Consider the following 22,926-nt stretch of genomic DNA (forward strand, 5'->3'; position numbering starts at 1 on the left):
CCACAAGCCCCATGTTGGTGGAATGGATCCGCTGGGTTTGGATCACTCCAAACGGGAGTCGGCCAGTGTTGAACCTTGCCGTGGTGCAGGCCAAGCAAGCAAGGTCTCCCTTGAGGACCAGGGTGCAGGTTCCAACCAGGCAGATACCGAAACCACGCTTGGGTTTGCCATGGTCAATCCGCCCCTTGGGGGGGAACCCTCTATACTATGTTGATGCTGACCAATGCCATTTCCATCCTCATGCAAATAATGTTTTCCAGCCTAACAAAGGAAAGGCATAATTTCACTGAGGGAAAGGGGGGGGAGCCAATCACGTTTGGAGAAAATAAAATCCTTTCTGGCCCTGTCAACCAACGACCCAAAATTGCCCAGTGAAGGCTCTAACCTGAGGGTGGGCAGGCGGGAAGCTCTGAAAGCTCCAGGGGAAACAGCCTTATATAGGCCTCCCCTCCCCTCTGCAGCAAGGGCTTATGGGACAGCTTTTTCCCCATTAGCCCATCACACAGAGATGATACTGAGGAAAACCTTGCCCAGTATTTTGCTGCACTCTATGGGCCACAACGCTTCTGGGCACGGAGCGGGGCTTATGGATACTTTGAATTGTGCGTGCAAATGTCCTGGCAGCCACTAAAATAGCTTGAGTGGCAGAGCCGCATTCTTCAGATCATTGGCACTGGGCAACAGCCTGGCCGCAGCATCCCAGCCTAGAAGAAGTTTCCCAATACTTTTCAGAGACAGACCCACGTTCATGGATGAGTCAAAACCTAGTGTTCAAATTATAAGCATTTCATTGTGATGGGATTCACATAGGATATTTGCCTTGTTAAGTGAGAGACAGTTTGTGTGTGTTGATCAGCTCTGCCTGAGTGTTTCTGGGCCCAGCTAGATATTTGCTTGTTGATATGATTAAACTAAAGTGTGGCAGACAGCAGATGAGAGGAAAGAGCAGTTTCTCTCTTTCTTCCTGATTGTCAGCTGCTTGCTGAAGTTTGCTTCATAATTAGAATCCTGGCTGACAAGTTTAATTGGGCTTTCTGCTGTGAAAATTACAGCTAATTGCAGAGCCTTGTCTTGGTTTGCTGCCCTTTTGGGACTTGGCACAAGGTGGAAAGCACAGCGTCCAGGTAAACACAGGTCACAGTTAATACTACATAAAAGTCAAAGTGTTGTTTACAATGCAGGACTGAAAACTGTATAGCAAATGCTATTTTAAGGTTAGTTGTAATACTGAATAATCAGGAATAATGATGATCTGTGAAAATTGCACCTGTATGTAGCATATGCGATGGCTGTAAGGGCTCTCCATCAATTATCTCTAATTGCAGGGTCTTGACACAGTGTTTGCCTTTGAGAGAAGCCCCTGGAGAGTTCGCTCCAAATGACAAGAACAGCATTCAGTTATACAGGTTTACACTGGTGCACATACCAAGGCAGAACTGAACTTTAGAGGGCTGATTTAATGCAGATCAAAAAGTTTTATGAAGGATTGCCAAAGCAGTTCACTGTTTCTTGCAATCCAGCTAGGCCACTCCTATTTATGTGCCCAAGTCCAAAGTCATGGGCCATGAAATGTTTAATTCTGTCCCTTTAATGCATCAGGTCAAGGGTGAGGAAAACACAGCCCCAGGGTCTGAACAGGACTCTCTCTGGTCCCAGGCCACAGACCCCATGGGCCCTGATTCACAGGCTGTATCCGTTGCTAGTTGTACTCAGAGTAAACCCAGTCAAATAAATGAGCATGTTTATGTTGAGTGCACTAATTTCAGTGGGGCTAAGCAGACTTACTAGCATTAGATACCTGGCTGGAATATATACCTGAGTTCTGAGTTCTGCCTCTTCCTTGTCTGAATGGACAATAGAGAGGGGTGCTTGTAGCAACTGGCCTACTTTACAAAGGTAAAAGTCACATCCACTGTTCCACTCACTTATCCCTCTGGCTTGTCTACCATTGGAGGGTTGTGTGATGAGCCCTGCAGAAAGGACCCTCTGGGAAACTCTGAACCACCACCATGCCACTGACCACCCCTCTGCTGCCTTTACTTTTGCCCATGGCATGACAATTTTCCACCTTCCCATTTCAACTCTCTGGCATAATCTAGCAATTCTAAAATATAGATGTGCTTTTACTCTTGCAAGATTGAATGTCATGCCCTCAGCTGGACTTGAGCATAGCTATCAACTTTTCCCTTTTCTTGTGAGGAATCCTATTTGGAATAAGGGAATTTCCTGTAAAAAAAGGGAAAAGTTAACAGCTATGGACTTGAGGGACGATTCCAAAAGATTCCACACAAAAAAACGCTTATGTCCCTGTGGAGATGGCAGTACCAAATCGGTGGCACATGCCCTTCTGCTTGCACTCTTTATAAAGACTTGAGGAATGAGGTTATCACCCCTCTTTTATTGCCCATTCCTGGTCGCCCAGCCGTTACCACAGTGTCCTTTCTCTTGGCAGATCAAGATGAGCAGGTGACAGCAAAGGTTGCAAGGTTTTTAGCTGGGGAAATTAGAATAAAATCTAATTGAATAAGACTATTGATTCAAAACCCCAAACTATATTTTATATAATTGACTTTTTATTTCTATTCTTTGCATATCATATTGTTGTTTTACTGCTATGGCCGATGGCTGACGCAAATAAAGATTCATTCATTCATTCATTCAACAGACAATATAATAATACAATAATAACAGCCGCCCTCTGCACAGCTTTAACAAGAAATAGATTATTTAATGGGTAAAGGCCTGGATAAAGAGGAATACTTTTGCCTGGTGCCTAAAGACATGTAATGATGGTGCCAGGAGAGCCTCTCTGGGAAGAGTATTCCGCAGTAGGGGAGCCACCACAGCAAAGGCCCATTCTTGAAAAGCTAAGAGAACCATTGGCAACTGGACTGAATTACAGGGGCCCCAAATACGTATTTTCAGTGACCTCAGAAAATCAGCCTGTTCCTAGGACTGTGGTACCTTGGTTTAAGAACAGCTTAGTACTGTGGTACCTTGGTTGTCAAATATACAGTGGTACCTCGGGTTAAGTACTGCATTCTTAACCTGAAACTGTTTTTAACCTGAAGCACCACTTTAACTAATGGGGCCTCCAGCTGCTGCCACGCCGCCGGAGCATGATTTCTGTTCTCATCCTGAAGCAAAGTTCTTAACCCGAGGTACTATTTCTGGGTTAGGAGAGTCTGTAACCTGAAGCGTATGTAACCTGAAGCGTATGTAACCCGAGGTACCACTGTAATCCATTCCGGGAGTCCATTCAACTCCCGGAACTGTTTGAAAACCAAGGCACAGCTTCCAACTGGCTGCAGGAGCTTCCTGCACTCAATCGCGGAAGCCATGTCTGACATTTGACTTCCAAAGAACATGCGGAAACCGGAACACTTACTTCCAGGTTTTCAGAATTTGGGAGTCAAAATGTAAGAGTACCAAGGCATTCGAGAACCAAGGTACGACTGTAATGTATAAGTTTTTTTTTTAAAAAAAAGGCTTGGGACATCCTGGTTTTTACTTTTCCCAGACATGTAAGCTACTTGGGCTAGGCTCTGCTCCTAACTGCTAGGTTTGGATGCTGCAGAATGATAGTACAGTGGTACTTTGGTTTAAGAACAGCTAAGTTTATTAACAACTTGGATTAAGAATGCTGCAAACCCAGAAGTAGGTGTTTTGGTTTGTGAACTTTGTCTTGGAGGCACAACATGTTCCGCTTCCTGTTGAGTGTGTTTCGTTTGTAAATTGAGTCTCCCGCTGTATGGGAAAGCAAGCCTTGGTTTAAGAACGCTTTGGTTTAAGAACGGACTTCCGCATAAGTAAAAAAAAAAAAAAAAGCTCAATATGGCACCCCTAATATCAATTTGTTATTGATAGAAATATGGGGGGAAACAGTACTGGGAAGGGATGTGATGAAGGAGATGAACCCATCTTCAGGGTGGGGGACAGAATGGGGTGGGACTGAATCTCATGTACTCTCGGACTTGACTCTACATTTAAACCCAGACCTTCATTTTCTGCCAACTAAGAATGATTTCTGGGAAAACTTAACTCTTGCTCAGGACTAAGCAATGCTGCCTACTTATTATCTCTCAAGGAAGACAATAATAGTCGTACAATTCAGGGGGGAGAGGCTTTAGCAATTTGGTCAGGCATGTTGCAACTGCAAATACGAAGAACACACTGAGGAATTATTTCCATCATTGTCAAAATTGCTGGCTTCCATCCTCTTACATAGTAGATATACACATTCTGTTTGGATTAAAAAAACAATAGCATCTTTAAAAAGGCATAACAACTTGCTAATGTTCAAAGCGATGTCTAGGCACAGCCAGGGCTCTGCCAGTCTTTTGTATCTTCATTCTTCTTTTACATGTTTGGATAGGATTCCATCCAGTCTTCAATTGCAAGGAACATTATTTTTGTGAAATGTTAACTTCCTTGACTAGGCATGGTTTAGCACATGGTTTAGCACATAGTTTGGCATATTGTTTAACTGTAATGCTGCTTCACCATAATGTACTGTCTGGTCTTTGGAGTAACTGGGTATAACTACTGACACATGAAGAACCATTTTTAACTCAAAGACCAAAGCGCTGGTGCATAGATTACCTAACAGCCCCCTATTCAAAGGATACTTTAGCCAAACTGATAACATCCGCATATAAGGCTGTAGTGGAAACATGGGAATCTACATTGGGAGGGGAAGATTTCTCAGCAGGATCCTGCTGGTTCTGTTTCTGCTGTTACTTCTGCTCCACACTATATGCAAGGCACATTCTATTAACTGCAGCATTTATGATGATCCTCTTCCTATTGCTCACGAATTTTACCAGCCAGGAGACCTAGTAATTGGTGAGATGGTTTCGCAAGTCATATACTTCTCTAATATCCAGTCTTTCAGGGAACAGCCTTCACAGATACTGATTGATGAACCTATGTAAGACATTATTTATTCCCCTTCTATCCGTGTATAATATAATCAGACCGAAATGATTGAAAATGCATCATTACGCAGTACTGTGATTCGTATTTTGATGTTCTACTTCATGGAAACCCAGTAAAATTGTAAGGGTGGGGTTAAGCCTTCTTCAGTATTATGGAAGAGGTATGAGGTACTCAACCTCAGTATGACAATGATGGGCAAGGGTGGAGATGGGTAGACAGAGAGACAGAGACAGGAAGCCCCCAATTTACACGAGGGTCACGTTCTGGGAATCATGCCGAAAACCAACATTGTGTATAGTCAAAATAAATCGGGTTCAATGGCAGATGGGATTCCCAAAGTCTTTTTCCCCAGACACCCACCCCCTTTGCATTAAATTCTTATTGTTTTGTCAGGAATGTAAAGCTGAATACAGATTGTGGGTTTACTGTATTCATTTCTCTCATTAACTGTTTGTACTGCTACTAAATTTTCCTTTGCAAGCCGCAAAGGAAATAAACTGTCCTGTGCTTCTTTTCATGATTTAGTAAGCCTTCTGCAGCATTTTCACATGGTGGATCATGCCTTGTCGCTGCCTCCCTATTTCTGTTCTGCCCACACTTTGTTCCTTCTCAGCCTTGAGGGATGTGAGTGTATGTCCATGTGCACCTTCTGATTCCTCTCTATGGAACACAATTCCTGCTCTTTTCTGTCTCTCCTCACTTTTGCAGCGCAGCACTTTCTCCCCATGCTTTTGCCTCATATTGCTCCACTTCTGCTCTCTGAGTGCTCCATTTTCTGTTCAATCGCTCAGGTGAAGTTCAGAGCCTAGAAAAGTATTCAGAGATGAAATTTCATTATTCAGTTATATGTACTTCTGGGAGGCATAACCACTCACAACATCTCATGGTGAAGTAAGCAGTCAGCAAGGAAAGGGATCAGAGGCTCTGTGGCCTCAGGTGATGTTCTCTATGGCTTTCTTGCACCTATGGGCACTGTGTTGGCAAGGCCAAACCTACTGACTTTCAACTACTTGTTTTTACTGGTACAAAGAGAAACTCCCTTAAATGTAGAGAGCATTTCTTCTTCTTCTTCTTCTTCTTCTTCTTCTTCTTCTTCTTCTTCTTCTTCTTCTTCTTCTTCTTCTTCTTCTTCTTCCTCTTCTTCCATTCCATTCTATTTCATTCTGTTGTAATTTTATTACAGCTCTGTGCCAAAGAACTACCAGCACATCCTGGCCTTAGCATTTGCTGTCAAAGAAATCAATGAGAATCCCAAAGTCTTATCCAACATCTCTCTAGGGTTCCGCGTCCTCAACAGCTACTACACTGCAAGGATGACCTACAAGGCCACGCTCAACCTGCTTTCCACACAGCATAGATTTGTCCCCAACTTCAAGTGTCACAAGTGGAACAACCTGATAGCTCTCATTGGAGGATGCATCTCTGAAATCTCTGCCAATATGGCCACCCTTTCAGCAACCCACAAGATTCCACAGGTAAATCGGGAGCATGGGTGTATGAGAAATACTATCTTGATTTCGATAAAGTTGTGACAAGGTTCCTGCAAAGTTTTATTCAGGAGGGCAGTTTGGATTAGGATTAACCAAGCAGTGCTGAGAGCCAATAGTCCAGAAAACTCGAGTATTTGTAAATTGAAGTGGAATGGAATTATTGTTCCTAGGATGTAAAGGATTTGAGTTTCTATGGTTTCTTTCTTTTTCTTCTTTACTAGACCTAATACACAACTGAAAACACATAATGTAAGCAATGGCTGACAGAACTGTGCAACTTTAGTCCACAGAGGAAATGACTAAGGAGGTTAATATAGTACTCTAAAATACCTTAATGGCTGTTATAGAAGAGAGGAAATATTTGTTGTCTACTGCTCTATAGGGCTGGACTAGATATTTTTAAAACATTAGGAGAAACATTAAGAAATTATCAACAATGAAGCAGATTATTGGCTAATCTTCCACACTGTTTTCCCTAATTTGAAGTTTTCTTCTTTAATAACCTATGCAGACATTTATTGGGAAAGCTATGTCTCTGAAGTACCTGTGAAATCTATAATTTTGCAGTCTCTCATAATCCATAAAAAAGCCCCTCATAAACTCTATTTTAGCTCACATATGGATCCTTTTTGGCGATACAGGATGCAAACAAGCTATTCCCATTTTTATACCAGATGGTCCCAAATGAAGCCAAACAGCACATAGGAATTGTGCAATTACTTCAGCATTTCAGATGGACATGGATTGTACTTTGTGCTGTGGATGATGACAAAGGGGACCAGTTTCTACAGACAATTTTACCACTACTCTTTGAGCATGGCATCTGCTATGATTTTATAGTAAGATTAGAAAAATGGAATTATCTGGATGAGATGATACGCTTGGCTTTACAGCACTGGGAAAGTTATGCAATTGTGTTTGAGACAAAAGCTAATGTATTTGTGGTTTATGGGGAACCTCCATCCTTTCAGGTTTTGAGAGTATTATCCTTTATAGTACCTGTAATGGGATGGCCACCTCTAGGTAAAGTGTGGGTTGCTACATCTCACTGGGATTTTGATTCAGTGTCTATTCAGAAAGACTGGGAAATACAGATGTTCCATGGTACTCTATCCTTCACAGTCCACTCAAGTCAGCCATTAGGTTCCCAGAAGTTCATTCAGACGATAAGACCCTTCTGGCACAAAGAGGATGTATTCATCCAGGATGTCTGGGAACAGGCTTTCACCTGCTCCCTGAAAGCATCTAATGGACAGGAGGTGGAGGCTGAGCAGAAAGAACCCTGCACTTTGGAGGAGAAACTGGAGAACCTTCCTGGGGTTTTGTATGAAAAACACATGACTGGTCACAGCTACAATGTCTACAAAGCTGTCTATGCTGTGGCACATGCTTTGAACTCCATATACAAATCCAGCTCCAAACATAGCAGATTGGCAAGAGGAGAGAGATTTGCCTTTCTGAATGTGCAACCATGGCAGGTAAAGACAACTCTGAACTTCTTTGCTTTGCCTTCAGCTGCCACTAATCTCCTGGGTTTTCACCTCACCAGTCCCAATGAACTCCAGCCGTGTCTGGTGGCAATAGCCACAGATATTAGCCTGCCTGACCTGGTGCACATTTACTCAGAGTCAACATCATTGTCATGCTAGCTTGCCAAATATCTGAAATAGGAACCCAACTACCGATCTGGTTTGCTAGACATTTTCAATCAATGTATCCCCTCTATAGACTGTTCTTTATGTAATTAATTTCATGATAATGATAATGATAATGATAATAATAATGGACAAGTGGAAATACTCCATCACCATATATACTGCTTTAAGAACAGTTATTCATGTCATTAATTCCATGTAAATATTTCAATATTCCAGGTCCATCCCTTTCTGAAGAGCCTTGTATTCAACATCAGCGCTGGAGATATGGTGCACTTTGATGAACATGGAGAACTGGTTGAAGGTTTTGACGTTACCAATTGGATCACTTTCCCCAATGGCTCACTGACTAGGTTGAAAGTTGGACGACTGGAGCCTCAGGTTCCAGCAGGCAAAGAGTTAACCATCAATGATGAGCAAATTGTGTGGCATCCATGTTTTAATCAGGTGAATTATAACTGCAAACTCTTGACTCCAAAAAAGGAGAATGTTCCCTTCTGGGCTCCTCACCGTTCCGTCAGTTCTTGAGGTGCCCTATTGTAGATCTTATGCTTTATGACCCTTGACCACATAAATTGACCTCATGAATCAAATCTTAACATAAAGCAAGGAGTTATTTTTGCCATCTATGCCATTTAATTTCTTTATGAAAAAAGTTATCACATAAGCCAGTTACAAAGCATTGGAAAATAAAATATTTTATTTTGCTAAAATGTCACAGAATATCATTACTTCATGTAGTGATTTCTGGAAGGAAAAAGATGGACCTTGCTTTTATCTTCAAGATATCTTTATTTTATTTCTACAACTTCATATTTTGGGGGTCTGGAGGTGACATTGCCTTTTTCATGATCCACTTTCAGGCTGAGTCTTAGACTGATCAAACCTAGAGATGAAGTTGGGAATTGGTAACAAATGGGCGACTGTGGAGCTGAGCCAACTGGTTCATCCTCAGTCTCTCTGCCCCTCACATGAGTCTAATCACATGGAGGTGAAGGACTGGAAAGGGCTAATCTATTGTTCCTCATCTGTATGATTTTGCACAGGCGCTGCCCCTTTCTGTGTGCAATGACAACTGCAACCCTGGCTTCAGTAGAAAAAAGAAGGAAGGAGAGAAGTTTTGCTGCTATGATTGTGCTCCGTGTCCAGACGGAATGATCTCTAGTCAGAAAGGTGGGAGGCAGGAATTCCCATGACCTAATCTATGGGATTTAATATATATATAAATAGGCTTTTTATTACCTTTGTTTGGAGAATGCTGATGAATGCAGAGCAGTCTAATACTAAAGGGATTTTCAGGAACAATTATCTTGTTGTTGAGTTGTCATTATTTTAAAAAAATATTCTTGGGTCAAAGTTATTGGGGTTTTACAGGATTTTTAAAGGATTAAAAAAAAAATCCCTCTACTTGCCATACATCCGGGTTTTCCCAAATATTTTGCAGATTCAGCAACAATCTGCCTGGACGCCATTTGGCAGCCCAGTTCCCAGATGTGTCAGGGAAAACCCAGACGTATGGCAGCCCTACATTAGACCAATCACAATTTTGCCGCCTACACAACTCATGGGACATTGTGAGGATAAAGTGGAGGGAACGAAGTATGCCACTTGTAGTTCCTTGGATATAAATGTAATAACTCAATGTAGATGAATGAATGGATGGATGATTAGAAGTCTATCTGAGATGGGAAAATGAGCAAAGTGCCCCTCGGTTGCCAGCAATTTCCCAGGCACTGAGAAGGTCCTCTCCTGGTTCCAGCCAACTCTAAGGCCAGGGTAAGAAACCTTTTGCATCCTCAGGGCCTCATCCTGTTCTGTGCAACCTTCTAGGAGTAGTTGGTGGGTCCTGAGGCAAAAGTGGAGGGAGCAACTAATGTGAGTTTTAACTTGTACCGTGGGCTACTTTCTATACACACGTCTCCCAATCCTTCAACTAGACACCAAGAGCCAGGCAAATCAGCTAGACACTAAATACTGACTAACTAGACTGACTAATCCATGCATCCATTAGAGCTAGGTTTCTGCCTTCCAACTGGACCAGCCCATTATTATTCTATGGGCCATCTGAAATTGTGTCTTTCTTCATAGATCACGTATTGTAAGTACAGGAGAAATACAGGATGCCATATAATTCATTCTTTTCTAACCACTTTCTGAATCAGCTACTGGTCCACTAGTTCAAAAACCATCCAAAATGCAGTCTCACTTACTTTCAAATTATAAGATTCATTATAATAAATTCAAATTATAAGATTTTGTGAAAGAACTGCAAGAACACAGAAATAGACATCCTCAAACCTTCTTGTGGCTGATTGCTTTTGATTGGCATTACCTAGTATAAAGGCGTGCTTAAATAACTGTTTGTGTTTAGATAGATGCTGGTCAGCATTCTGAAATACTTAAGCACCTCTTCCCTTTTTCAGACATAGACGCTTGCGTCAATTGTCCAGAGGACCAATATCCCAACATGGATCAAACTCAGTGTGTTCCCAGGATTGTGAGCTTCCTCTCTTACAAAGAAAATCTGGGGATCATCTTAGTGGTGTTGGCTATTTCTCTCTCTCTCATCACAACTTTAGTACTTGGCATTTTCCTGAAGCACAAGGATACTCCCATAGTCAAAGCCAACAACCGGACCCTCACCTACATCCTTCTCGTCTCCCTCCTCCTATGCTTCCTGTGCTCCTTGCTTTTCATTGGACGGCCTGGAAGGGTGATCTGTCTTCTCCGACAAATGGCTTTTGGCCTTGTCTTCTCTTTGGCCATTTCCACTGTGTTGGCAAAGACGGTCACTGTGGTTGTGGCATTTATGGCCACCAAACCAGGATCCAGCATAAGGAAATGGGTGGGGAAAGGACTGACCAATTCGATTGTCTTCTTCTGCTGCTTCATCCAAGCTGCCATTTGTGCTCTTTGGTTAAGTACTTCTCCACCCTTTCCAGATAAGGACACGCATTCAGTGATTGGGGAAATCATACTTGAATGTAACGAGGGTTCAGCTTCCATGTTTTACTCTGTCTTAGGCTACATGGGCTCCCTGGCCACCGCCAGCTTCATAGTAGCTTTCTTTTCCAGGAAACTCCCTGACAGTTTCAATGAGGCCAAATTTATCACTTTCAGCATGTTGGTGTTTTGCAGTGTTTGGTTGTCCTTTGTGCCAACCTACTTGAGCACCAAAGGGAAATACATGGTGGCTGTGGAGATCTTCTCCATCTTGGCCTCCAGTGCTGGATTACTGGGTTGCATCTTTTCCCCCAAATGCTACATTATTGTGCTTAGGCCTGAGCTGAACAGCAGGGAACAAATGGTAAGGAAGAAAAAATGAATTAAAATACAGATTAATCTCTTTCTTTGACTCTTACTCGTATTTCATCAGATATGACAGTAATAGAAATGCCATTGGAATTGTGGTATGAGTGTTTGATGCATTCCCTCCCCAAATTCAATTGACCCCATCTCATGTTGGCCTTGTACTCACATAAAGAATGAGGCATGACTTTGTTTTTGAGGATTTATTTCAACAGCCAATTTTATTGTATAAAACTAAAACATCTTTTATGTGAACTAATTCCCAACCATTCCTGATCCTATATGAGCATAAAACCTATGCCTCAAATTTTAAGCAAGCTGAGGGGCAAAAACAAAATTAACTAGATTGACTGTGCCACACAAATTATGATCATGTCTTGCCAGAACAGAGGTTTTGAGACACTGAGCAGTTTAATGAGTCAGATTATGGGAAATATTCAAAGAGGTGCTTTTGGTTTTGGGGTTTTTATTTAAAATTAGGGTATGGATTCTGTCCATTTTAAATGCCCTCCCCCCACCTTGAGTTCCTGAAGGTAAATGTATTTATCTTCTCATACTGAGAAATTAGATCCTCTTCTTGTTCACTAAGCTGATTGCATGTTTAAGGAGATATAAGACGATCCAGATTATCACAAGATTTCAGCTGAATAAACCAACCTCTTTCCAGGGATTTGTTTTTCACTGAGCTGAGTAGACATGTCTGCCCAATGAAATGAAATATCACTCAACTCCAGAGCTCGATCGCACTTAGAGGCTGATTTTGTCTCTCTAAGTCTTACATCATAGAATCCATACCAAATTTCTGCCTTCAGTAAATAGATCTTGAAATCAAAAGGGCATCAATTTCTCAATTGACTAATCCAATATATGTAAAGAAATGGTCCCTGTATCTTGCATTTTCCATTGATCTGGTTAGTGGAGAATGCATATGGGAGAAATGATAGCAAACAGGTGTAAAAGGTGGGTGGCTGTACTTAATTATAAAGATGCAACAAGACTTCTGTAAAAGTTCATGTAGCACACTCTTTGGAATGGTCAAGTAGTACTCCAGCTTTTGGGTGTGGGTGACAAAAATGTTTTCAGGCTCTATTGTTTAATGTGAATCAAAACAATATTAGTATCACCCCATACTGTACATTTGTAGACCAGTATATCTGAGGGATAGACCAGTTTCACTCTTGCTGTATGGTGAAGAAGTAGTTCTTATGTCTTCCTCACAAGTGACTGGTGTGGTATAAGAGATTTTATATCTTGTCATTCATCCAGATGTATAATGTTGGTAAAAAACAGAGTATGATTTCTAGAAAACATCAGTGACAACATATTAATGGAATCAAATTGCCCAAATAAAGTTTGTTAAGGGAAGCCCTGTTCAGGGGAAGTTTTTAAGGTCTGATGTCATATTGTGTTTTAATTTGTTGAAAGCCGCCCACTTTTGAAACTGTTTTCTCAGGTCTTTGGACCATAATAAAGAATGTATGCATGCACTAAGCTTCTTTGTTGGGAGTATCTAAGAAAGTGTTGTGCCTTGAAAAAGTATACCAAAAGTCCCCTTTGAATTAACTGGTCATTTATTTGACTCTTTCCTTTTGTTTAACAATTCATTCTTCAAAGGTCTGGCAGATTTTTGCATGATACCTTATCAGGGACGGCCCAGGTTGTTTTGCCACGTGAGGCAAAAGAGAAAATGCCACCCCCTGCCACCCCCTCTTCCTCTGCAGCCCCTGCCCCATTGTGAAGGTGGCAGGGTAGCCAAAGGAGGTGCAGCAGGTGGGCCTGGATGAAAGCCGGATCCAGTCCTCTTTATGTTAAGCTGAATTGACGTACATGGCGCCTTTCCATCACACAGAACAACATTTAGCTACTACAACCCACAAACTCAAACGGGAACACGGGAACACAGAACAATTCATTCTCACTAATCGGAGTGCTTTCCTTGGAGTAGTTAAAAGAATTTCCAAAAGACAATAAAGGCTGTCTGACTCTTTTAAATGACTGTCCAGGTGAAAATGAGTAAATTCCTAGAAATAACCAGCTTTTCATTTCCCCCCTCAGATATGGATTCCTTGTATCAAATGTCCCAAAGACCAGTATCCCAGCAAGGACCACAGTCAATGCATTCCAAAGTTCTAAGCTTCCTCTCTTACACAGAAAACTTAGGGATTATCCTGGCTACTTTGGCCAATTCTTTCTCTTTCAAAAAGGGGAAAAGAGAGGACCCAAATAATTACCGCCCAGTCAGTCTGACATCAATACCAGGGAAGATTCTGGAGAAGATCGTTAAGCAAACAGTCTGTGAGCACCTAGAAAAGAATGCTGTGATCACCAATAGTCAGCATGGATTTCTGAAAAATAAGTCATGTCAGACTAACCTGATCTCGTTTTTTGACAGAATTACAAGTTCCTGCAGATGAACAGGGAAGTGTTGCTGTTGATCCAAAAATCCTTACAGCCAAACAAGAGAAGGAATTTGAGTCATTTGAGGATGTGTTTAAAGAGGAATATGAGGATCTAAAGGAAAAAGAAGGAGGTGCTGTGATGCTGCAGACGATTAAGGAGAGCCAGAGGCCTGTTAAGTTGGACACAAAGGAAAATAAGAACAGGATGATGAAAACTTGGTTGGAAATGAAGAATGGAAATTGGAGAGATCCCCTCATATGGGGATCTGAAGACATATGGAATACAATTTTGGCTAATGTGGAATTTGGAGCCTTTGGGACATTTGGACCTATGAGAAGTAAGAAACAAGATTTTGGCTCCACTGTTAAATATGGAGGTCTGGCTGGAAGAAATATGGACCTTATTGGAACAGAGCCTCTTCGAGATTCGGAATTTAAAATAAAGGACTATAAAAAAAACCGGCAGAGAGAAATTGAGAGAGAGTTAAGTGCCTCGGATGTGAGGTCGCCAGGCTAATTGTAGATGGACTGGTGGACTTTGGTTGCGGTTCGAAACCGGGAAAGGGGGTGGTAGGGCTTCGGGAATCCAAAGGGGGTACAAATATATTTTGTTTTAATTAAGTTGGTTTTGCCACTAACAGAAAAATGGGGATTTTGGGGAAGGCATTTGGGGTCGACCTTAGAAAAAGATTGTTAAGAATAAGTTTGAAGTATAAAGATTAAGGTTTTTAAGTTAAAATGGGTTAATTAAATTGATGGGGGGAATTTAGGAAAAGTATTTGAAGAATAAGTTTTGGAATATAAAGATGGAGGTTTATAAGTTAAAATTGGGTAATTAAAATGAATCAGAGGAAATAAGGTAAAGTGTGGGGACAAAAACTTGCTGAGCTAAAAATTGGAATTGGGATACAAGAAGGGCAGGTGTGGGGAAGTCAAGGAAATTGGGTATGGAAAGTAAGTAATGTAAACTTTTTTAACTGTTGTTTTTTCTTTCTCTTTTTTCTCTCTTTTTTCTTTTCTGTTTTTTTCTTATATTGTTTGAAAATTTTAATAAATATATTAAAAAAAAATTCACTGGAAAGTCCACATCATGAGATTTTTAGTATTAGTGTTTTAATAGAGAGAGACCATTGCTCAAATGTAGCCTTCTTGTGAGTACAGTTGTACTGGACAAACATTATCACAGGTCAATGCCCTGTTTTGATTTGGCTTACATAAATAAATGTAAACTTGACTTTGGCTATCAATAAATTGAGGATTATGAGAACATAGTAGTGCTGGTATCTATTTTGACCAGTGAAATTGGGATTTGTAGTTCATATTCAAGAACTGTTGTCGGGATCTTGGTCTCCATGTTGAGTTGTCTTCTCTACTTGGGCATGAGACTATATAACAGGGAGCAGCAAATAAGGAAAAAGAAAAGAGGATAAACACAATAAAACAATAGTTGGAAAATTCAGAAAAGATATCCTAGGAGCTTTGAATTGAATGATGCCACTTCAGAGGCCAAAAACACGCTTGGGAAATTATAATCATTCCTATCATTGTCAAAATTACTGTTTTCTGTTTTGTGACACAATTGACATCCAGAGCCTGTAAGAAAAATAAAAAATAAGCATATTGAAAAACCTATATAATTCCTGTGTTATTCAGAACTGCATCTAGGGATATGTAAGGTATTTTCATTCTTCTGCATAACCACTTTTCCATTTATTTTTAGCAAATAAAGTATGCTGTGAGTATCCTGGTTCCTCATATATTCTCCTGCTTGCCCTGTTTATTTTCTGCTTCCCAGATTCTTACTGTGGAAAACTGAACCTTATTGACCAGTATAGAATAGCACACATGCCCTGTAATTTGCATACCCATCTTTTGGGGAAACAAGCTGAAAATTCACAAGTTTGCATTTGGATTCCTTTGCTCACCCCAGCAAAATTACTGACGCCTGCCCTACAGAAACACATATTAAGTTGTTTAGAAATAAATTTTTAAAATTCACTCATCCTTAGAGGATAAAGGGGGGAGATAAAGAAAATACACTGTTTTGGGAAATTAACGATGGGCAAGGAGGTGAAATGAAATAAAGGAGCAAGATACTGGTACCCAGATTCCCTAAATAGCCATGCTGCAAATCTGTGTAGCAGCAACACCATCTACCATTCAATGAAGACTGTAGAAAACTGAAAAACAGCCACATTGAATTCTGCAACTGGAATCATGGGAATACAGCTTTGGAAGGAGAGATTCATCAACATGATCTTGCTTGTGGTGATGTTGCTGCTCCTTCTACCGTGTCGTATGGTATGCAATGCACATTCTATTAATTGCAGCATATATGATGATCTCCTCCCTATTCCTCATGAATTTTACCAGCCAGGAGGCATTGTCATTGGTGAGATTGTTTCTCAAGTATTACTCCTCTCTAATATGCTCTCTTTCATGGAACAGCCTGCCCAGATCACGATTGACGAACCTATGTAAGGCATCAATATTTCTCACACAATTTGAAATATGTATGAATTATAATTATTCAGAACATATCCTTAAGGAATGATGTGCTTTATGGAGCTTTTGATGTAAAAAAAGTGACGCTTGGATTGTTAATATGTGTGTGATACCTTCTACAATGTCTTGTTGGGCATAAACCGCTAGTGTGTTTCCTCCAGAAATATTACAAAACTGAATGGATCGTGTGCATTTCTGTATCGCATCTGGAGCAGGACCCTCTCATACCATCTATTTGCTTCTGAGGTGGTTATCTGGCAAGGAGCATTTATCTTCTTTCTGTTTGTCATCTATTCATGCTACATTTTAAATTTATTTCCAAACTGCTAGAAGTCCTATTCCTTTTTAAATGAGTGACAAAATGAGGAAACCTTAAAACCAGTGCTATTTTTCTAGAAAAAGAGGTGCCAGAACTCATCATAAGTGCCTTGTTCTCTTATAATGGCAATGGCGCCCACCTGAGAGGTGCCAGAACTGAGTTCCAGTGAGTTCTGGTAGAAAAAAGACCTGCTCATGAGGACTTAGAAAACAGGGACAGGGTTTTTGCTGGATCTCATTGTGAAATTCGTCGAGATGGCAAGCTCATTCTGTATGCCAAATGTGTTAATGGTTTATATCAATTGCCTTTTGTTACAGGTACAGCTGCTGAAGCAACTGAGAAAATATGTTGTAACATTTCTGTAGATAAGAATGAGAAGCTGCATGATCAATGTATTCATGAGTAGCACCGTCTTTATGGTCATTTGCATTTCCAGGCAGTGGCTAAAATGCCAAGCATGGTTGAGGGCATGAAACTGAAAAAATGTCCTTACCATATGAAATGTGTTTCTTGCGCTGAAAATAAGGCTAAGGAAGCTCCCAAAGGTGTGAAATCTGGGAGAGAAGCCAAGAAACCTTATGAAGTCATACATGCTGACTTGGTGGGACCTCTAGCGCTCTCTAGAGGCAACTCACGTTTTTTCATGGTCCTGATAGATTCCCATTCAAGATATGTTTGGGTCTATATGCTGCAGAAGAAATCTGAAGCTTTCCCTAAGTTTCGACAATTTTGTGCATGGCTCAGGAGTGTACACATTGAGAACATACATTGTTTGTTTACTGACAGGGGTGGAGAATTTTGTTCAGAAGAATTTGAGAGTTTTCTTACTGAACAGGGCATAGAGCACATGACTGCCACGCCCAGATCTCCCTGGCAAAATGGTTAGTGTGAACGAGTGTACCAAAACTTGCAACAAGGTATAAGAACTCTGTTGCACGATTCCTGCTTAAAACTATTTCATTTCTGCTCTCGCTACACTTTGTTGTCTTACATCCTTGATCTCAATCTCAGCCCTTCCCTTGTCATTTCAGACTTCAGGTATTTCTGACATTTGGTTTCATATTGTTATATTTTAGAGAAATGGACATGTTTCTTATTCCTGTTTTAACACATCTAATTTGCAAAGCTTACTCTCTCACATCATACAGGGAGAAACATAGGGCTATTGATGCAATACATAACAGACTTTAGAGGGTCAAAGCAAACCTAACCCTCTTATGGAAGTATCGTTAGATGGGCCAATATTTACAAGCAGAAACTTGTCCCTATTTGTTGTTCATACTTTTTAATTTAGAATCATAGAATTGTAAAGTTATTAAATCATATTAAATACAATGCTGCCCTTTCCCCCCTTTTTCTTAAAGAAAGGTGACTTGTGAATTGACTCCAGTATAATACAATAGTATCTGGGGAAAGGATTTCATTGTACTTTCCACCTGTAATATTTTATTAAGCATTAAAAAGTCCTGGAACTGGATGAGCATTTAGATAATTAATTGACTGGAGAAATATTTATTTCAGAGGTCTTATTTTTGTACTTTGGTATATAATCTTGTGCAGTTATAAACTACAGTTTAATCCTAGAAACCTGCAGAGATGTGATGATGAAGTGCACAAGTTGTTCTTGTTGTTGTTATAGCTGTGGTTTTATTAAACAGCTGCTACTTTTCTTGCAGATCAGTGCCAAAGAACTACCAGCACGTTCTGGCCTTAGCATTTGCTGTCAAAGAAATCAATGAGAATCCCAACATCTTATCCAATATCTCTCTGGGGTTTCGTATCCTCAATAGCTACTACACTGCAAGGATGACCTACAAGGCCACCCTCAGCCTGCTCTCCACAGAACATAGGTTTGTCCCCAACTTCAAATGTGACAACCAAAACAATCTGATAGCTTTCGTTGGGGGATGTATCTCTGAAGTCTCTGCCAACATGGCCATCATTTCAGCAATCCACAAGACTCCACAGGCAAGTTGTGTGAATGAGGGCATGGAGGTTTCACAAGTATGGTACACCATCTTGGTTTCAGGAAACTCTCTGACAGTGTTTGCCATGATTTTTAGTTACTGAATGAGAGAAATATGGGCTAGATGATTATACAATCTGATGGATAAAGAACTTGTAGGACAACAGAACACATGGATGGCTTATCGTCAGAGTTTGGGGATATTGCAAGTGGGATACTTCAGGGCTTTGTTTGGAAGGTCTTGTTTCTCAAAATATTTATTGATCACTAAGACAAAAGGGTGGACAGAATCCTTATCAATTTGGAGGTGACAAAAGCCTGTGGGGGATAGATAACACTTCAGAAGACAGGAAAAGAAATCACAATAATAATATTATAATAATAAACCTTTATTGTCACTACATCACCTGTGTACAGTGAAATTAAACAAGCCCCCCTCCCCCCCACACATACACTCAGTCCTGTTCACACTCTGTGTGCTTGTTGGAAGTCAATTGCACCACTATTATTTTTCCATTCAGCAGCCCAACAGCCCACAGATAAAAACTGTTCTTTAACCTGTTGGTGTGGCTGACTATACTTCTGTATCTCCTGCCCGAAGGTAGGAGATTAAAGAGGTGCTGGCCGGGGTGTGAGTCATCCCAAAAAAATTCCTCGCTCTTCCGAGGCAGCGGTCTCCTGTGATGTCATCTAGCGAACTCAGGAGACATCCCATGATACCATGTGCTGTATTCACCACCCTCTGTAGGGACTTTCTGTCCGTGGCTGTCAAACCAGCGTACCACACTGTAATACAGTATGAAAGGACACTTTCTATTGTGGACCGGTAGAAAGAGATCATCAATTTTTGTTTGACATTGTTTTTTGCAAGACCCTGGTGAAATGCAGTCTCTGTTGGGCCTTCATGATGCCAAACAGAACCTGCTTACTCTCACGACATATTTTAAGTAACTCCAATTCTCTCAGCAAGAGATAAACCACACCAGGAAATCTTCACTGAGTCCCAAAGCCTTCAAGCTGGTCGAAAACCCTACAGGAATCTCCCAGTTGCATCTGTGTGCAATGTCCCCAAACACACAACTCAGATATTACTTCTACAGGTTCTGGAAACAGGGGGTGGAAGTGATTGATTAGTGTAGCTGGGGCTCTGATGGGACAGTGTAGGGAGCTCAGACAAACAGCCCAGTAGGGCATTTTTGTGACAGCAGCCTTCCTAATCTGCTGCCTGAGACAAGAGGCTCAATGTGGCTCACTACCAAAGATCGTCAGGTTCTCATGCAGGATCCCCCCATCTGAATTTTCACAGGACATTGAATGAGATGGACTACAGAACTATTTTCTAATAAGTAAATCTATGATGTAAATGCTTATAACCCATCTGAAAAATGCTTATTAATTTTATTTCAGCTGACTTATGGATCATTTCTGCCACTAAAAGGTGTCAAAAAGTCCTTCCCATTTTTGTATCAGATGGTCCCAAATGAAGCCCACCAGTACACAGGGATTGTGCGATTACTTCAGCATTTTAAGTGGACATGGATTGGGCTTTGGGCTGTGGAAGATGACAGAGGGGACAGGTTTTTAAAGACAATGGTCCCAATCCTTTCCCCTAATGGCATCTGTTATGCCTACATAGTAAGAATACCAAAATGGAATTATGTGGATGAGATGATAGACTTTGCTTTACAGCATTTAGGAACCTATGCAATGGTCTTTGAGGATAACCCAACTGTGTTCATTGTTTATGGAGAACCTCCATCCTTCCAGGTTCTGAGAATGTTGATATTTGTATCACCCTTCTTCTTTTTTCCAACTCTGGGCAAAGTGTGGATTATTACATCCCACTGGGATTTTGCATCACACTCTATACAGAAGAATTGGGAGGTACAAGCATTTCACGGTTCCATATCCATCACAGTCCACTCAGATCAGCCATCAGGATTCCAAAGGTTCATTCAGAAGCTGAGCCCTTTCTGGGCAAAACGAGATGGCTTTATCCAGGAGTTCTGGAAACAGGCATTTGGCTGTTTATTAAAAATGTCTGAAGTGTCAGAGGAGGGAAATGAAAATGAAATCATCTGCACTGGGGAGGAGAAGCTGGAGAGCCTTCCTGGAATTCTGTTTGAAATGGACATGACTGGCCACAGCTACAACGTCTACAATGCTGTCTATGCTGTGGCGCATGCTTTGAACGCCATCTACAAATCCATATCCAAACATAGGGGATTGGAAGAAAGGGTCAGACTATTTCACAGTGTGCATTCATGGCAGGTAATTAGGCAGCAATACTTTAAAATTATAGCGTTCTAGAATTGTAGAGATGGAAGGGGTCCTCAGGGTCATCTTGCAGGGTGTTGGACTAGATAACCCTCGGGGTCCCTTCCAACTCTACAAATATATGATTCTATGATTGATTGATTGATTGATTGATTGACTATTGATTGATATTCACAAGTGGCCACCTACATAAACCAGATGACAACTATAAGGACAACTTTGGGAAGCTCACTAAAGTAATCTTAGCACTATGTTGTCTCGTTATTCATTGCTCTTTCAATCAAGGTTCATCATTATCTGAGGAGCATCATATTCAATAATAGTGCTGCTGAGAATGTGCACTTTGATGAAAATGGAGAACTGGTTGCAGGTTTTGATATTACAAACTGGGTGATGTTCCCCAATGGTTCAGTGGTTAGAGTAAAGATTGGAAGATTAGAACCTCGGGCTCTTCCAGGCAAAGAGTTTACCATTCATGATGACCAGATTGTGTGGCATCCACATTTTAATCAGGTGAGACGTGCCAGAAAGAAAAGTTTCTGTTTTGCTTTTTAGCTGCTAGATTATTCAGGATAGTAACATTTTATATACATTATTAAGTATAATTGTTTAATTTACACTGAAATGGAGAATGCCTGTGTGTATTGCTGAAAGACTCTTCTTCCTGGAGAAGAGTGACTAGTGTGGTGCCACAGGGTTCTGTCTTGGGCCCAGTCTTATTCAACATCTTTATCAACGACTTGGATGATGGACTCAAGGGCATCCTGATCAAATTTGCAGATGACACAAACTGGGAGGGGTGGCTAACACCCCAGAGGACAGGATCACACTTCAAAACGACCTTGACAGATTAGAGAACTAAGCCAAAACAAACAAGATGGATTTTAACAGGGAGAAATGTAAAGTATTGCACTTGGGCAAAAAAAATGAGAGGCACAAATACAAGATGGGTGACACCTGGCTTGAGAGCAGTACATGTGAAAAGGATCTAGGAGTCTTGGTTGACCACAAACTTGACATGAGCCAACAGTGTGACGCGGCAGCTAAAAGGGCCAATGCAATTCTGGGCTGCATCAATAGGAGTATAGCATCTAGATCAAGGGAAGTAATAGTGCCACTGTATTCTGCTCTGGTCAGACCTCACCTGGAGTACTGTGTCCAGTTCTGGGCACCACAGTTCAAGAAGGACACTGACAAACTGGAACGTGTCCAGAGGAGGGCAACCAAAATGGTCAAAGGCCTGGAAACGATGCCTTATGAGGAACGGCTAAGGGAGGTGGGCATGTTTAGCCTGGAGAAGAGGAGGTTAAGGGGTGATAAGATAGCCATGTTCAAATATATAAAAGGATGTCACATAGAGGAGGGAGAAAGGTTGTTTTCTGCTGCTCCAGAGAAGCGGACACGGAGCAATGGATCCAAACTACAAGAAAGAAGATTCCACCTAAACATTAGGAAGAACTTCCTGACAGTAAGAGCTGTTCGACAGTGGAATTTGATGCCAAGGAGTGTGGTGGAGTCTCCTTCTTTGGAGGTCTTTAAGCAGAGGCTGGACAACCATATGTCAGGAGTGCTCTGATGGTGTTTCCTGCTTGGCAGGGGGTTGGACTCAATGGCCCTTGTGGTCTCTTCCAACTCTATGATTCTATGATTCTATTCTATGATTCTATGAAAGCGTTTAACTGGAAGATTGCGCTAAAGCTAAAAAAAAGCAAGAAGAGCTCTCTGAGCTCCTCGATGGGTTGATAATTAAATGTGATTGTTCTCTGGCAGCTCTGATGAGATATTTAACTTTAGATCACATGGGAGGCGATTGAATTGCAAATTTGCCATCTTGGAAGGGTGGTGGCTTGAGTCTTTGGGTAAAGGTATGTAAAACAGTCTCCTGAAGCGGACGCAACACAAGGTATTAGTGTAGGTCGAGACCGCCACTGAACAAGCAAAAAACATGGCGCCGAGGTAAGACGCGCTTACCGGTGCTCTTCGGATTTCTTTTAATCTTCTTTTAATCCTTTATATTTTATCTTAACTGACCCAGTCAGTCTTTGAAGCATTTTATAATTGCTGCAGC

The 22,926-nt window shown here is 41.1% G+C and overlaps 1 protein-coding gene across 1 annotated transcript; it reads left to right on the forward strand.

The window, feature by feature from the left end:
- Positions 1 to 22: 22 nt before the first annotated feature.
- On the forward strand, positions 23 to 22,554 carry LOC128404310 (vomeronasal type-2 receptor 26-like). Its single transcript, XM_053369796.1, has 12 exons — positions 23 to 162; positions 4,784 to 4,930; positions 6,122 to 6,413; positions 7,040 to 7,906; positions 8,303 to 8,530; positions 9,130 to 9,256; positions 10,507 to 11,390; positions 16,165 to 16,268; positions 18,292 to 18,583; positions 19,989 to 20,348; positions 21,144 to 21,371; positions 22,531 to 22,554. Exons 1-12 carry the CDS (start codon positions 23 to 25, stop codon positions 22,552 to 22,554), a joined length of 3,693 nt encoding a protein of 1,230 aa, XP_053225771.1.
- Positions 22,555 to 22,926: the final 372 nt, after the last annotated feature.

This window comes from Podarcis raffonei, chromosome 16 (genome assembly GCF_027172205.1).
Source record: "Podarcis raffonei isolate rPodRaf1 chromosome 16, rPodRaf1.pri, whole genome shotgun sequence".
NCBI lineage: Eukaryota > Metazoa > Chordata > Lepidosauria > Squamata > Lacertidae > Podarcis > Podarcis raffonei.

Bases quoted from the DNA above. Each gene is read 5' to 3' on its own strand.
- LOC128404310 (XM_053369796.1), top strand. From the start codon at position 23: ATGGATCCGCTGGGTTTGGATCACTCCAAACGGGAGTCGGCCAGTGTT. The intron at 163-4,783 runs GTTTGCCATGGT...TATTAACTGCAG, and splicing joins GATACCGAAACCACGCTTGG to CATTTATGATGATCCTCTTC. The intron at 18,584-19,988 runs GCAAGTTGTGTG...ATTTTATTTCAG, and splicing joins CAATCCACAAGACTCCACAG to CTGACTTATGGATCATTTCT.